The 16,943-nt window shown below is 40.1% G+C and overlaps 3 protein-coding genes and 1 pseudogene across 6 annotated transcripts; 1 reads left to right on the forward strand and 3 right to left on the reverse strand.

Annotated features, from left to right (window-relative positions):
• Positions 1-447: 447 nt before the first annotated feature.
• LOC141822857 (N-terminal acetyltransferase A complex catalytic subunit NAA10-like) lies at positions 448-1,869 on the reverse strand. Of its 2 annotated transcripts, XM_074710165.1 has the most exons (3): positions 1,732-1,869; positions 1,581-1,643; positions 448-1,285 (listed from the first exon to the last, which is right to left on the reverse strand). In XM_074710165.1, the coding sequence occupies exon 3, from the start codon at positions 1,254-1,256 to the stop codon at positions 612-614; it is 645 nt and encodes a 214-aa protein (XP_074566266.1). In that variant the 5' UTR covers positions 1,257-1,285; positions 1,581-1,643; positions 1,732-1,869; the 3' UTR covers positions 448-611. The 2 variants fall into 2 exon arrangements, with proteins under 2 accessions (XP_074566266.1, XP_074566265.1); XM_074710164.1 differs by lacking the exon at positions 1,581-1,643.
• Positions 1,870-2,372: 503 nt separating this feature from the next.
• LOC141823584 (sm-like protein LSM8) lies at positions 2,373-3,450 on the reverse strand (annotated as a pseudogene).
• Positions 3,451-5,026: 1,576 nt separating this feature from the next.
• Positions 5,027-7,914, forward strand: LOC141824505 (uncharacterized). 3 transcript variants are annotated; one of them, XM_074711809.1, is made up of 3 exons: positions 5,027-5,444; positions 5,876-6,010; positions 6,099-7,914. In XM_074711809.1, the coding sequence occupies exons 1-3, from the start codon at positions 5,028-5,030 to the stop codon at positions 7,716-7,718; spliced, it is 2,172 nt and encodes a 723-aa protein (XP_074567910.1). In that variant the 5' UTR covers position 5,027; the 3' UTR covers positions 7,719-7,914. The 3 variants fall into 3 exon arrangements, with proteins under 3 accessions (XP_074567910.1, XP_074567911.1, XP_074567912.1); XM_074711810.1 differs by lacking the exon at positions 5,876-6,010 and having other exon boundaries at positions 6,096-7,914; XM_074711811.1 differs by lacking the exon at positions 5,876-6,010.
• An 827-nt stretch (positions 7,915-8,741) lies between these two features.
• On the reverse strand, positions 8,742-16,928 carry LOC141824271 (protein transport protein SEC23 E-like). Its single transcript, XM_074711530.1, has 12 exons — positions 16,001-16,928; positions 15,673-15,846; positions 14,839-15,000; positions 13,351-13,493; positions 12,510-12,585; positions 12,227-12,399; positions 12,063-12,141; positions 10,927-11,004; positions 10,567-10,728; positions 10,222-10,485; positions 9,781-9,885; positions 8,742-9,227 (listed from the first exon to the last, which is right to left on the reverse strand). The coding sequence occupies exons 1-12, from the start codon at positions 16,778-16,780 to the stop codon at positions 9,081-9,083; spliced, it is 2,343 nt and encodes a 780-aa protein (XP_074567631.1). The 5' UTR covers positions 16,781-16,928; the 3' UTR covers positions 8,742-9,080.
• Positions 16,929-16,943: the final 15 nt, after the last annotated feature.

Consider the following 16,943-nt stretch of genomic DNA (forward strand, 5'->3'; position numbering starts at 1 on the left):
TGCAAACAAAAGATGAACAAAGAAAGATACATCCAACAGTAGTATTGACTATGGAGGAACGAAGTAGCTGCTCAAACCACATGACAAGGCCAACACCAGACAAAATAGAAATACTGGGAGGATAAAACTATAACATAAGTCATTTTCAATTCAAAATATCTCATTCAGCAATCAGCCCCTGTTTCTCCTATTTATGTAAAATGCTCTAGGCATTTGCTTTACTTGCTACTCTGTGAGGCACACCAAGAAGCTATTATGGCATAAAGAATTACAAAATCCAAACAATAAGAAGCTAAGAAGGGAGCTCAACAATATAACATAAGCAATAAAAGGTTCTGTAAAAGACAAACCATAATCATAAGATGCATGCCATGACGCCATTGATGGCATAAACAATTACAAAATCTGAACAACATATCAACACAAACGAGAAACAAAGCATGTAAGTTACCACAATATAAGATCACTTAAATATTCCGCATGAACATAAAGCATGACCAATAGTGTTAAGTATTCAGACTTAACGATGAATCCCAGACAACAAAGAAACTGGAAAACACGCATGAAAGGGCATAGCATCCAAATCACCAAGTGTACCTACAACATGTTTCTCACTCCCCAGCAGCTGAAGCTGGAACTGAAGCTAATGAATTGGAACCAGATGTGCCAGCAGCTGGATCAACTGCTACACTGACATCTACAGAAGATGCAGCCTTAGACTCCCCTGAGCAGCAGCCTCCATGGTGGTGGTGATGGTGGCTGTGGCTGTGGCTGTGGCTATGGACATGCGGACGCCCATTCAGCTGTTTTCTCATGTCATAGGCATCCTCCCCATCAGCATAGTACTTGGCCTCCACATCATGGATGCGATAACTGAGGCTGGAGGTGTAGAGTGTGAAGGCAGCACGGTTGCTGCGGCGGACATGAAGAGATACATACTCAGCTCCAAAAACAGACTCCATGGCATTCTGTGCAGCAGTCATGAGCTTGGTGGCAAGACCAAGCTTACGGTGGGTGCGGAGAACAGCAAGAGAGGTGATGTGGCCATGGCAAGGCTCCGAAGCATCCTCCTCCATCTTGGCAAGGACATAACCGACAATGCGTCCATCATAGTCCTCTGCAACAAAGAGGAGCTGCGGCCAGGAGAGGATGTGGTACAGGTAGTACTTCATCTGGTAGTTCTCGGGTAGGCATAGCAGGTTGCACGCCTGCATTGCCAACAGATCATTTACGGTTGCCTGTCGAATGCACACCATTTTCTTCTCCTTCTCTTGAACTTGATAAACTAGATTGATTTGTCAATATATCATACTAAAAAAAAAAAAAAATCATGAACATTAAACTAATGAAATGCAAATCATTTATATACAGTGATGATTACTAACAAGAACAGATAAAGGCAAAAAAAAAATATTTTGACGTATGCCATCTATTTCCAACAAAACACTTCCACCGCACACGCGAAAAACAGAAAAGGGAATTTGAACCACATCAACATAATATCAGCAGAAGTAGAAAAAAAAAGTTTTGATGGATCAAATTACAAACATCAATATAACGAGGAAAATAAAAACACATACCTTGGCAAGAAGAAAGGGGGCTACAAAATTAAGAATTAGTGATCGGTCGAACAGAGGTCGCGACTGAGAGAGATAGGTCATCGAGATTAAGGGGCAGGATCGGCCCGTGAGATCGGAGGAACAGCGGTCACGAGAAGAGGGGAGGACTAACCTGTACTCTGACGGACGGTGGCTGGCAGTAGAGACTGGCCTGCGAGATCGAAAGTAGTCGAGGACCACTGACCGGCGATGAAACGACTGGGAGACCGCGAGAGGCGTGCAACGGTGGGTTATCGGACAGTTGCGGGAAATAAAGGATCGCGTTAGGGTTTCCAGAAATATATATATATACTAATCTGCTTCCGTGTCAAAAGCATATTCCTAAGCATCTCCCGTCCCCTGTGTTTCACAAAGACAGAGGGTCAATTATATATAAATTTTTTCATTAAAAGGTGTTTTTTTTATTTGATGAAGCATGGTTATAAATAAGCATAATGTTATGATTTATATCAGTTCCATATACAAAACAAGTTTAAATACCTGTAAATAAAGTTATGATAATCATGATTTAACCACCTGTATTGTTAGAATACGTGGGATATCTAAGTTTCTATACTTGTTCACTCCTAATTTCATATTTCTCTACTCATAAAATCTTCAAAACACCAAGCTCTCTTTGGGATTCCTACTCCACAAACCTATGAACAATCAATCTCCTCCTTTGTGCTTGACTTGTGCTGCATCAAATTCCCTTTAAGAATCAAGCTTTTGTTGCATTTATCGCAAACAGTGACTACAATGCCGTATAATTCAGCATCTATTATTGTGTGAAGCAGCATCAATATCTTTACGTTTAATGTATTACAGGTTTAAGAGGATGCGCCTTAATCTTGGACAGATCATTCACTAGATCCAGCTCTTCGTCGAACTCTCCAACGATGCTTCTGCAGATATTTGAAATTCGTCAAGAAATAGGAAAGGAAAAGAAGAATTTGAGTATAAACTCAGGAACCATACATGTAGTACCCCAGGGCAATTTGTTGTACCCCTTCCTGCAAAGTAATGGAAAAATCAGAATTAACAGAGCACGTGGATTTTGAAATGTATAATCTACATTGGCAATCCCATTTACTTTCTGCCCAAGGGATTAAACATTGAGATGGGGGAAAAAAATAGAAGAATAGTGGTTGGGAAAAAAAAGGGAACAAACCCTAGTGTTGTAAACTCTCTCATGTGATTCATCAAGAAAGATATTCGTAGCCTGGTCAAAGCCTCTCAAAGTTCCCTAAACAACAGACAAGTCATTAAATCGACACCGAATGTGCTATAAATAAAGGCTATAACTATAGCAACTCACAACAATGATACGCCCATCATTTGTGATGACTGAGATAGTTTCTGCATGGGAAAAATCATTAGCCAGTCTCTTCAAAGATTCAGTTAATTATTTGATAAAACTTGCATGAATAAAACCAGAGATTACAACATCATGACACTCATAATAATTAATCTGAATCGATTGGGTTTCAAAAGATGAATATGGTACATACGGTTTACCAATGACTCTGGTCCAGGACCAGTTGTTACAGCCACAAGATTCCTGAATGTATCTACTCTGCCAGGAATCCCTGTAAATGAATGTTGTAGGCAGCTTAAAAATACTCAAAGACTGCAAGAAAAATCTGCAGAGACCATGTAAGATCTGAAGAACTTAATAAGCATAAGCAATAAGTTTAGTGTGGCAATTCATCTGGAAAAGGGAAGAATTCAGCCAAAGATACTTAGCAAGTAGGATTGTGACAAGTATGAACGCACCCAGAGACCTATCAACAAGCAACCAGAGTGCAACAACATCATTAAACATTTCTATTACAAATAAGAGTGCAACCATAGCAACATTTAACCATGCACCCCATCAACGACCAACACAAATGCAAATATGGGAACATTGACTGTGCAACCTACCTTGTGTCAACTACTTGGTAATGAGCGCATTAGGAGTAATGGATTTCCGTGGTAACAAGCAAAGAGGTCCAAGATGCTACAAAAAGCATGTTGTAGTTACCATCATGCATAGCCCAAACGACGTTCTATTCTATTTGTGATTCATGTCTGATGAACTGAAAAATAGAATTCATAGTAAATAACAGACCGTAGGTCCTACCAATACAAAAACCCATGATAATATGATCATCACGAAACATGACTATTCCAACAACAAAGCACTAGCGTGATTAACCAAATGTAAACCTGCCCAGATGAACAATTAAGACTTATCCTAATCCAACCATCCTCAATGACTTTATCAGATCAGACACAATTCTAAACAAAATCCTGAGACAAGTTCACACCTAAACCATAAAACAAAATTTCCAACCATACTTTCTCCATAAAAACCCACCAAACTTGACCCTCCTCTAATTCCTATCCAATGAATTGATGGTCATATACACTAATCATCAACAAATAAATGCACAATAATCCCACATACAGGCATAAGCAACATCCAGACCTGACAACACAAACTATCAGCCAGTCAAAAAACCACTGCACCTACATTGCGTCACTGTCATTATCATCAACCTTCCACCCTGCAACAGATTTGCACTTCGATAAAGTAAATCACATCATCAAGCTGAATTCAGGCAATTTTTCATCAACTCTACTGTCTTAAAGCCAACAAAGCACCCCTAAAGTTCTAAGAAGGCGCAAACAGGGTCCAGTGCAATCGGGAAAAAAGGGGATCCAGAGGGAGAAAGAGGAGGAGGTCCCTAAGCGGCCGAGCAGCAGCCGAGCAGGCGGCAGAGCAGCGACGCGTGAGGAGGAGGAAGAAGAGAGTGGGACGGCGCAGGGTTTGGGTTGGGAGGAAGGAAGAGGAGTCGGATCTTTAAAAAACCCCGCCCGTTATATGTTGACCCGAAACGCGTGCCATGACGTAATATGAAATAACAATGGCACGTGACGGCGACGAGGGGCCGCATCCCGTGCACTCTGTCTTGTCTCCGCACCCACCGGCCACCGCCACCGCATTCTCTCTCTTTCCTCGGATTCCTTTTTCCCGCCCCTAGGCCCGGGATCAAATCCGACCATCGCAACAGCACAGCAGACATTGATCTGACCAATCAGCAATAAACTCGTGGATATCTCGTCTTTTTCTCACTCAAGGAAGCGCGTTTCCTGCCTTGGGGAGGGGACTGCATCGGTTGAGGATCGGAGTTGGATACGCGAGCGAGATCAGATGCAATTGCAAAAATGGGCTACGATCGTGCAACGTCCACCTGCACCACGATCTGTTTTATTTATCATTTTGTGGAAATTGGGCATGGGTAGTTCGGTAATTCCGGCGACATTCAGGTAAACGCTTGTCTCCCCATCCATATCCTGCGTTGGTGTCCCGTACTTTATAGCGGATCACGCAATCCGCTCTCCTCTTCCCTTCGGATGCTATCGGAGTGAACGTTGTGGCCAATGCCGACCTCCGCCGCACGCCGCCTCCCTGGGATTCTCCCCTCCAAGGCCCTGGAGCTGCCGCCCCACTGCGATCTCCGTCCTGCACGCAAGCCCCGCCCCCGTCGACGGACCCGCGGCCCCGTATTCCCCGGCGTTGCTGCCGGGACCCGCCCAAGAAAGGACGGCGCAGCTTCATGCGGGAGGAGGAGCGGGCCCAACACCCCCCTGCTCAGGTGGAAGTTCAACGAGAAGCTCCCGCAGAAGGCCGAGGATGTCATGGCAACTGAGGCTTCACCGCGGTCGCCGCCTCCCAAGTTCACTCGGGTCTCCGCGAGGAAGCTGGCAGCGGGGATCTGGAGCCTACGGCCTATGGACTCCGGTGGGGGAGCCTGTGGTGGCGGGGAAGAAGGCCGGCGAACTCGTACAGGTTTTGAGGTATGATGATAATGCTATGAACCTCGCCCCCTTTGTGATTTTGTTTCTAGGGTTTGTGCTCCCTGGTCGAAGCTTGATCGAAATACTGTTCTCGTATGAAGTTAACATTTTGGCAGCATTCTTGTGTTTAGAATTGCTACTTGATGCTCAGATTGTTCAAAACCTTCAAAATCTCTTCATAATCTCGTATAAATCTGCAATGGGCATGCGTGATCTCTTTCACATAAGAATACTTGAGCTCTTAATTTAGTGATTTCTTCTTGTTATGTAGCTGTTTCTTATTCACTTCCAATCTATGATCTATTTGGTTGTTCGCAAAGTTTGGTACTCGTACCCAATTGATGTGCAATGGCACTTGAGCTGGTCTGTAAATGTCAAACTACAATGTCACTGTATCTTGTTCCTGAGTTGGTATATATTTCTATCTGCAGCCAGTCTCTGGCTATGAACAAGTTGAGTTGCTTTGCAATTCCCTAAGCACTGACCTCCATACTTACAAGAGCAAGATGCATGAGTTCACCAGTCCAGTGTCGGTCTTAAGTCCAAAATATGGTGACATCCACAAGGTTACCTTTCGGTTTTACAGATTTGCCTGACGCTGTGTGTTTCTCCTTGTAACATTACTCTAACTATGCCCGTTTTCATGTTTAGCAGTTCTCTGGTTTTCCAAGTTCTGCATTGGAGAAGGCGACTAAATGGGATCCTGGGAGCTCAATGACAACAGAAGAGGTTTATAGATTCTACAGTCACTTGAAGCTTCTTGAAGACCAGGAGCTGAACTCTGTATCAATCATTTCTTCCCTCAGGACTGAGCTTGAAAAGGCACAAGACCGTGTTAGCGAACTTGAGGCAGAACGGAAATCAGCAAAGAAGAAGTTGGATCAGTTCTTGAAAAGACTCGCAGAGGAGAAGGCATTGTGGCGCAACAGAGAGCATGAGAAGGTCCGAGCAATCATTGAAGCAATGAAGGCTGACCTTGACAGAGAGAGGAAGAAGCGGCAAAAGATAGAGATCATTCATTCCAAGCTTGTCAATGAACTTGCTGAGGCCAGGCTAACTGCGAAGAAGCTGTTGCAGGATTATGAGAAAGAGCGCAAAGCTCGTGAGCTTGTTGAGGAGGTCTGTGATGAGCTTGTGAAAGAGATTGGGGAAGATAAGGCTGAAATTGAAGCAGTGAAGATCGAAGCAATGAAGATACGAGAAGAAGTTGAAATGGAGAAGAGAATGCTGCAGATGGCAGAAGTATGGCGAGAAGAGAGGGTTCAGATGAAGTTAATTGATGCAAAACTAACTCTTCAGGAGAGGTATTCACAGATGATGGAGCTCAAAGCAGATCTAGATGCATTTTTGGCTGCAACAAAGAGCATGCCTATGGATGTTGAATTAGTGGGAAAAGCTGAGTTGCTCAAAGACAAAGTAAACTTAGTTAATGTTGAACATATAAAAGAGTTTGCTTACCAGCCGCCACCTGATTCAGAAGACATCTATGCTGTCTTCGAAGATCTCCAGCCTACTGGAAGGGACATCCAAGGCCAACCTTGCTCTGGTCATAATAGTCCTAGAAGCCATGGCTCCAAGATTAATGAAGTGAGTCCTGAGACTGATGTCTTTCTAGAGCATCACATAGAGCAGCCGGCACACGATTTGATTGATAGCGATGAGGATGCAGAAGATGAAAGTGACTGGGAAACAATGAGTCATGCCGAGGAACAAGCCAGCGAACCATCTGTCAATGATTACTGTAAGGAAAGCAATGCCGATGCTTCAATTAGCGAAGTGGAATGGAAGGAGAGCAGGGATGACAAACTAGATGCTGAAACCGTGACAGAAGTTTGCTCTACAAATTCAAAGTCCAGAAAAAAGGTGCCTTCAATATGTAGGCTGTGGAGATCATCGACACATGATATTGCAGAGGCAAAACCCGGGCGACTCTCAGTATCAGATGGAAGGGTTTCCAATGGTACACTTGCTTCCAATAATGGCGAAGACTACAAGAAACATTTGGTTAGCCACCCGAACGGAAAGCTGACAAAAGGAGGAAGCATCTCCAATGAAACTTTCTCTCCCAATACAGGATCAGGCGACATTGGTTTAAGCCCAGGGAGCATAGGACAGTGGAGCTCACCTGATTCACTGAACTCTCATATAGGAACGAAAGGATGTATTGAATGGCCACGAGGTAGTCAGAAGCACAGTTTAAAGGCAAAGCTAATGGAGGCAAGGATGGAGAGTGGAAAGGTTCAGCTGCGACATGTACTGAAACAGAAAATTTAGCTCGCGACCATGAAACGGAAGCACAAATAACAAAGGTGGTGAGCGCGTAATTGGGTGTCAGGAGAAGAATGCTCCACTTTCCTATGGAAAGAACTTGTAGTACTCACATATGAACTTTAGTATGGAGATGATGATGTTCAACTTGTACTCTAGCTAGGTCTGTTGTAAATGTGGTAGAGACAACTAAATTTTGCAATAACACATTTGATCTGTAAAGCAGTCTGAGCCACATAAACTTAGTCAGTATTATCATCGTTTAAAATGCCATAAACCTCACTTTCACGTAATTCAATTTGAAATAATTTTTTTTAAAAAATAATTAAGCCTATTCTCCTAATAGTAACAGAAATCTAAAAATACCCTTTATCGATACTTATTCCAGAACATACACACATTGATTTATGTAAATTAAGATTTTTCATAAATAGATTTTCACTAATATGCAAGAAAATTTGGCAATCATTAATTCGTCCTATCTTCTGCTACAAACAAAAAGGTGAAATTCGTCACCTTAATGGCCCCACACGATCAGCCCCACGATCATTTATGAGGAGATAAATCGGTAAATTACAATTGATCACGAAACGTATCAGAAAGGTATTACCTGACATTGTCAGGATTCGAACTCTTGCTTTCTTCTGCAACTCTGCTGCGTCGTAACCAACTCAACTATGTCCCGGGAGCTCAAATATAAATTATGAAACATCATATCAGAATTAAAGATTAATTATATAGCAATATAATTTCCTCAAAATTAAAATATATTTTTTAAAAATACCCTATTATCAGTAAGAGTGTGCTAAATCTTATGAGTTTACCTTGAAGAGATATATTTAGTTATGAACTTATAAGATCCAATTATAGTAAAATTTTATATAAACATTAATAATTGAAACAACTTGAGTTTTGTCCAATCTGCCTGCCATACTTGATATAATAATACTTGTAAGGAAGTTTGAATGTGGACAAATTTTGGCAGAAAGAAAACTAACCCATTGATAATTTATGCTAAGTAGCAATACATACATGAATATTTGATAAATAAAGCTTTGGATTCCAAGTCTACAGCAAATCACAAACAAGATTCGTTACATTGTAATACAGTAATATGACTAATGACAACATCACCTCGACTTTCAATCTACAAAGCAGCAAAATCCTTGTAAATTAAATAGTCATGGGCATTCCGCAACAGCAAAAAATAATCCAAGCATTTAATTTGTTTATGAAAAAACTAATTGCGGGACTCATTTTACTTATCAGAATGGAATGGAATAGGGAATAGGGAATAGGGAATAGGGAGGGAGGAAACGAACAAAGTCCAAGTTATGAACAACAGTTGATATAAAGAACCTCTTCTCCTCATGACTGAACAGCCAATCTCTGTAGGTGCTCGCAAAAAACTTGAAGGCTGACATCATCGGTGAATATGATGTCGCTGCCGGGAACAACCTCGTGGGCAGAATTGTACGTGGCTGATGGGTTCAGCTTTGCTAACAAAAATCTTGCCTGAAGAGGAAATGAAGAAAGAAAGTCTAGCAATCATCAAACAGTTGACTGGAGATTTTATATAACATATTAGAGTAGTCTCCTTTATATGACAGTGTTTAACAAGAACTTTCATGGTGCATTTGGCTCAGGGAATGCAGTAGAAAAAGTATAGTAAGTTATTTAAGGATGGAATAGTAGATAAGGAATAGAATGAAAATAACTATTCATTAGTTTGGTTCATGCACTGAATAAATGTGAAATAACCTTGTAGGAGTAATATAAGAAATCATTTCCATAATGATAAAAGTATTACTGCATGAAATGTTTTGTTAATAGAATATAATAAGAAATAGTTAATAGAACCCCATGAAAAATGGTATCTGAATTCATTTTTCCAATCAGGTACTTATTCCATGGGAATTAATAGGGAATAGACCAAGCTATTCTTATTCCTACGAACCAAACATAAATCAGTTTTGCACTCAGAAGGCATTATTGGGCAGCAGTTCCTTCAACTAAGACACGACTATGCACATTAAGTATCAAGCAAAGAGTTGTAGTTTAAAAATACCTGAGAACCATGTTGATCGCAAACGACTAATCTGGGAACAGGGAACCGTTCTTTTATTATCATTTGAGCATCATCCTGAGGAGCTTGTAATAGCTGGGCAAAGGCCTGTAAATGACAAAAAACAATGCAAGTACATAAAAACATTCAAGAATTCATACGCCTCATACTTGAGTTTTTTTTTTAAATTTCTTTATGTTGAAAGATTAATTGTGGGAACATCAACTATCAGAATTGGTAATGGATATGAAATTAGATAAAGACATTTTATGGGTGGATCAGACAGATATGAATCGATCAAGCTGATGTTCTAGGAAGATATTGCATAATGAATAATATGGAGATTAATGACGGGCAATTCAGACTTAAAAGGCATTATCCATCTCTAGGAGCAAAAGCATTTAGCATGAAGAGAAATAATCCATCTGTGAAACCAAAGAATACCTGGTGCTCTGGTTGATTTTGATACCCCAAATTGCGCCATTGAGCAATGGTCGTGCCATGAAAAATGACGATGCTGAAATACGCATCAAGCAACAGTATACGTTCTAAAGCTATGGATGCCACATCCAACAATGCGGGTGTAGGGGGAGAGTTGAAAGAGTAAGAAAGCAGTGAAGGCTGGATCATGACGACCGAGTTGGTAATACTCTCACGATTCAACAACATACGGAAATAGGCAGTCTCATCCGGACTATTGTTAAAGACCTGCAATGAGAAATGCACCACACATGATAAACCAAGAGTTGTATCACACCAGTAGCAATACTTGTGATTGAGAGATGGTACCTGAACAAATTGTGAGCGCCTTAAATTGAACATGAACTGTGGCAATATTGAGAAATTTGGATGTAGTGTAAATGAAGCAGGATCATCCTTTCGATAATCACCAAATCGTGAGCAGATACGAATAAGTGATCTATCCAACCATCTAGTTGCATCAAATTCTTCCTGAAGTATAAAATGTTTACAATTTGTTAGTTCATTAATTCTCTAATTGTGTAATCTCAAAGCATATTTCATGATTGTAGAATTATAGTAAGTTACGTGTGAGGATCTCGAGATAATGGCCTTACAGCTTTATGAACTGCAGCAACAAATTTAAGAGAAAAGAAGAGAGCTTTACAAATGGGGTAAAACAAGTCTTACCTCCATCTCCATTTTTAAGGATACATATCTTGATAATACAACAGCTGCAGTTTCCTGGTCAAAACCTTCAACTAGTTCCTGCACTTGGAGTAATGCTCCAGATAAGTAATCACGTCTAATTATCAACAATGGTGATTATAAAGCATGAACAATATCTCATTTTACATAATATACAGACGAGCTAAGAGCTCTCTCCAATTTCCCTGAAGAGCACTTCCAATTATTATTATTATTATTTTCAATGCTATCACTCATGGGCTTATTTGCTCCAGATACAAGATATTCCAAATGATTTAATCTATTACTTAGAAGATAGTCTACCTTCCAAGTTCCATCTTCCACGCTTTAGTTTCAACATTTCATATGCTCAATGCAGGTCAAGCCACCAACAAAATAATTTGGCACTTCATCTATTGGAGTTATTATGCATTGTATTTTTCATGAAGTCATATAGGGACAGATGACTAATCTCCAAGCATCCATCCTCAAGAAGCAATATACAGCCAATTCAGTTTCCAAAAACTTATGGGCAAAAGTAAAAAGGTGCTCTTAGTTTGCAAAATCATCAAAGGGCTATTAGTTCTCAAAATCATCAAAGAAGCATTATCCATTCCAATGAATGTCATTATATGCACATATCCCAATGTGTTGGCATCAAAAAGAGCAGAATTGAGCTAATAGTTGACTTACATAATGGGGTGAGTTTCTTTCTTTCTTGAATTATTTAAATTTCTATTATGTTCTCATTTAAATAAATGTTTAGTTAATTATATTTCAAGATTAACAACATTATTAAATTTGACAATGTTAATCATCACAAAAATCCTTCTAAGTGTTAGTTTTGAATTCAATTGATTCTAAATGGACTTGATTTAATTTTGATCAATTTCTTTATTTATGAGATATTACTAACCTAGAGGTTGTAAGTGAAATTTTTTGAGTTAGGAGAAATCTTCTAAATCTTTTATTTTAATCGTAATATATAATGTCTACATATTGCACACGTCAAAATCTAGAATTTATTAATAAAGAAAGAAGGTGAATTTATCAAAAGATCATACAAAGAGGAAAGGTAAACAAGGAACAACTATCTAGAATTTCACATGTAGCAAAGAAGGAAACCATTTAGAACTAACCTCAGTATTGGAACCATCGACCCATTTCCTCGTAATTGTTGCAACACGTAACCTCATTTGACCTTCAGGGTTCTGATAGCTGTAAGAATCCAATGCATTGCAATAAATGAGAAAAGTTGCATTTGAAAATGGAATAAAGATAATAGTAAAACTTAACACCATACTTGGTGAGGAATTGTATATACAACTGTGGATTTGGAATCCCTTGTTGACCTGATCGCTCACTGGGTGAAATATCAAAGAAAACTGTAAGACAAGTAGTCCTATCAAGCCCACACATCTTCCATGAAATGGTATTCCCTTGTCCTACAATAGTGTCTGCACAAAGAGCTCCCTTCTGCAATTCCCCATTAGTCAGCATTGCATTCACTAGAAAGGGAATTTTCATTCCAAAAATGCATCTAATCACAAACCACAGAAGAAACTTCAGCATTCAAATAGAATAACCTTGTCCAAGGATGTACACGCTCCAATAATTCCCTGAATTTTGATGTCCTTTGAACAATTGATTTCAAGAGTGCCACTGAGATTATTACAAGAAGATTTCATAAATTTAGAACATAATTTGCTGCCTTGGAGGAAAATGTCAAAGTAAAGAAATAAAAAAAAAAGGGAAGAAAAACAAAAGTAACTTCCCACTTCTTCCCACACCTGAAATAATTTGGCCTATGATATTCCTAATTTTCCAACTATTGCTCTGAATGAAACGGTAAAAGGAAAGAGAATATTTTATAGCCATAGGAGTGCTCAGAATAGGATGATTAAAGGAATGAGTGTACTATAAAGATCAAGCACATGTGGTTAACTAGCATCAGATTGAAACTAGTGGAGAAGAAGTTGGAAGCTATGGACAAAAAAAGAGACAATTATTGTTGCATTAAATGGATGTAAGTGCTTAATAGTCAAATAACATGATCTAATTAAAAGATAAGGACTGAGGCTCAATATAGAAACTCCAAAGGTGAAACCAAACTAAAACATAGTATATTTGAATGGGAACGAATAATTTGGGAAGAGGAAGTTAAGAAGCTGATACTATATCTACTAGTGAAGATTCTGCTAGAAAATTCTGTCAACTGCTAAAAGGTCTATTAACACCACAGATTGTGAATAAGAACCCACCTAACTAGGATATAATCTATTAACACCACAGATTGTCAATCTGGGCAGGGAGGATTGATTATAGCTACCTAATCATGTGTTATTAACGGATTCAAATTTACATATGTACTAAATATACCCATATCTTATATAACTATTGAAACCAAGAGATTGATTGCCAACTTACTTAAAAGAAAGCCCAAGAGACTGCTCGCCATCCTCAAAAATTCGTTTAAAGGAATCTTTAAAAACTGGATGTCCAAAACTTTCGGCAAGAACAACCAGTCCACCTGTCCTTTCAACTGCTACTTTCATCTCTGCGACCCCAACCTGGATGTATATTCAAGGACAAGAAAATTACTTCAATATTTCACAAAACTTATGACCTCGTGGAATTTTAGTTGGCAAGATTTATCTCTAATAGAAGTTCTGTCATTCTTCTTGAGGATTTCCAAATTATAAGAACAGATGAATAAATAATGGTAGGCCGATTGTGACACTACAAACCAATGAACTTGTTCATTAACATCTGGTTTCTTCTAAATAACCACACTTAAATGTGAAATTATCATGATGTTGAAATTTGGTCAGTTGATAAGCAAAGAGACATAAGCTATTATCATGAAATAGTGATAAATAAAGCATCTGCATGAAACTTTTTGGTCTGACAAACTAGGAGTGCCTTAACACTACAAATCTTAAATAACTAAGGCATGACATATATTGAATGTGACTTTCTTCAGTACAATGGGATGTGAACAACATACGGCTATCAGTCTACCATACAACTTGTATATAAGAAGATACAGCCACATAAATAACAATCTATTTAATTATTTTAAACATGCATATTAGAGTCAGTCATTACCTCTGAGCATTCTCAAGTATCACGGGTTCCCAACCTAAGAGCCCTGCCATTTTGAATAGGTATGGGCTTTGTTAGGCTTCTACATCGTATCAGAGTCAATCATTACCTTTGGCAATGCTTGGCCCAAGGGGACAAGACAGCCATAAGAGAGAACTTCCTCTCTTAGCCCCACATGGTTAAGTGAGGCATGCTTGAGTACGCTCACATATGAAGAAGGGACGCCCTAAGACCCTTGAGCTTTAACCAAGTAATAGAGTCAATCGTAATAGAGTCGATCGTTCAGCTTGTCAATGCTGGAGTTGGGTTTGAGGGAGCATAAACGAATTGTCACAGTATCCTCCTCCTTACAGTCCCAGTGAGGCATGCTCAAGTCGTCTTGGCATTTTGGATGGGAACAAGTCCCTTGGACTTCTACACAATATTAGGTGTAATTTGAACATAAAACAAAATTGATTTTCAGAAATTTTTGTTCCTCTCTTTTCTTCTCTAAATAACCCTTTCCAGAAGTTCAAATATATGACTCATTGGTTAGTCTCTTTACAATTAAGATCAAGACTGTATGTCATCTTCATTCATGTAAATTGGTAGTAAACAATTTTCCTCCGTTAATGAGACATTTAATTCTCAAAATGATAGTGTGCAAGTTTTCATAAAGCATTCTGAATTTTTCATATTTCATGTCTATTTTGTGTGTCCTAATCTTCTAATTATCTCAAACTAAACAGCATGTTTCAAGATCATAAAAATTGATTGCAGTGACTCTGACTTTAAAATGGTAAAATGACTATCAAAGCAAACTAATCAAACCTGATCAAGTGCTGAAGCAAAAAGGTCTAGGACATGGCCCTGGTTAACCAGTTGTTTTGCGAGGTTATCATAAAATTTAACAGCTTTGTGAAAGTGTGGAGCTGCATCTTTATCAAGGTCTTTATGTGAACGCACAGGCTCAGATAGGTCTTTTGACACAATCTGCAAGTCATATATACTGTCAGTACCAACAATCAATAAAGATGATGATTACAACCAGAGGTTTTAAACAATAAATAGCTTTAGAAGGTAGCTAATAGCATGTTCAAACATTTAGTTCAAAATATATTAAAAACACTTTTGCAGCATACATATCTTGGTGATGTTTCATCCGATAAACAAATATTACAGTGTAGGTGAAAAATTATGGAAAAGAAAAGCAAAATGTTACTTTTACCATACTGTACCAAACAAACAGTGCTACTTTTACCACTGTACCAAACAAGCAATTATGACTGCAAAAGGACTACAATTAGTTGATAGGCATCAAGAAACTCACATGAACATATTAGAATTGAGACAAAAAAACTCAGACGGCTTCCAGTTCTAGCCAAAAGTAAAAAAATTAAAGATAGACACAGATATAAATAGATAGCTATCTAAGAAGTCATACAGTCTCCAAGGATTCCAATTGATAGTATATTCTTTCAACATCAGTGAATAACATCTTGTATATCCCAATTTTTTCAGGTTGGCCACATGGATCTTGTTTCATCTTCATCAATCGATATGTTAATCCATGTTAATATAATAGTCCATCCCATAAAATATATACTTTTATTATTCCAACAAGAAAGCAAAAATAGTTATATCAAATGAAGCAGGGTATACTACCATTCCAGGGCCAACTGTACACGGTCCCCCAACTAGAGCTATGATCCGGGCGCCAGTTCCTGCAACACATGCGCCTAGTAAGCCAGCTGCGACAGTAAGGGCAACTCCAGTGCAACGCAAAGCCCGACTACTTGTTTCCACTGGCCAGCGATCTAACTGGAGCTCATCTAGCAACTGGAATAAAAGAAAATTCGAAAGAAAAACTTAGCTATGTGAAAATAACGAAAAAAGATATCATTCAGTCTAATCATGTAAATAGAGTATCTCACAGGTGAAAATAACGAAAAAAGATATCATTCAGTCTAATCATGTAGATAGAGTATCTCACAGCATTGAGGGTGTAGTCGCAATCAGACGCGGGAAGCAGGAACCTATTGACGGATGTAGAAGGATGCAACGCATTAGCCTGGGGTCCCCTGGGATAACCTGGCGCCCCAGCAACAGCACCGTGGCGAACACCAGCAGACGAAAGCCCCAATTGATCCAAGATCTGCTCTTTCGTGATCTCCTTCGTACCACGGAACACGTAGATCTTCGTTATATCAGCAAATCCCAGTTCGTGGAGGTGGACCTGGGTGCCGAAGGTGATGAGACCGACGAGGGCATGGTCCGGCAGAAGGCCGATGGCGCGACGCATGGCCGATTTGACATAGCCAAGCTCCTCCTCGATGAGGCAGGTGTCAATAACGAAGAGGAACACAGGAGGCGGCGGTGGCGCGGCGGCATCGAGGGGCGGCGGCGCGTACTCGATGGTGGTGCACTGTGGGTACAACTCTGCTGGGTAGTTGTGCTCGCTGATGCCGGCGTAGTGCGGAGGGAAATGATTGCGAGAGAAGCAGAAGGGGCAGATCCAGATCTTAGCTCCGTAATCGACGCGCGCGAAGGGGTTAAGAACGGCGGCGCAGGGCGGCTTGCAGCGGAGGGGAGGGTAAGGGAGCACGACGAGGGAGGGGGAGGAGCGGATCGGGGCGATTGAGGCGGCTACAGGGACGACGCACTTGCTCGACTCCACCTTGGAGCGGGGCCACGCGTTCCAGGTCATGCGGACGCCGTCGGGGCCGTCGGGATCAGTGGAGACAACGGCGCCTCCAGCGAGGTCTTCCGCCATGGGCGCTTCCGATGCGGTGGCGGAAGCAGTTCCGGAATCGACGAGGGCGGTAAGCAGAGATCAGTTTGGGAGAAGAATTTTGGAATTGCGATGGAAAGGAGACCGTCAGCGACGATTCGGTCTATAAATAGAAATAGAATTTTTGCCAATACAAAGGGTGAAA

The sequence above is a fragment of the Curcuma longa genome, chromosome 3, assembly GCF_044706935.1.
Source record: "Curcuma longa cultivar G26 ecotype Majalengka, Jawa Barat chromosome 3, ITB_CL_G26_1.1, whole genome shotgun sequence".
Taxonomy (NCBI): Eukaryota; Viridiplantae; Streptophyta; class Magnoliopsida; order Zingiberales; family Zingiberaceae; genus Curcuma; species Curcuma longa.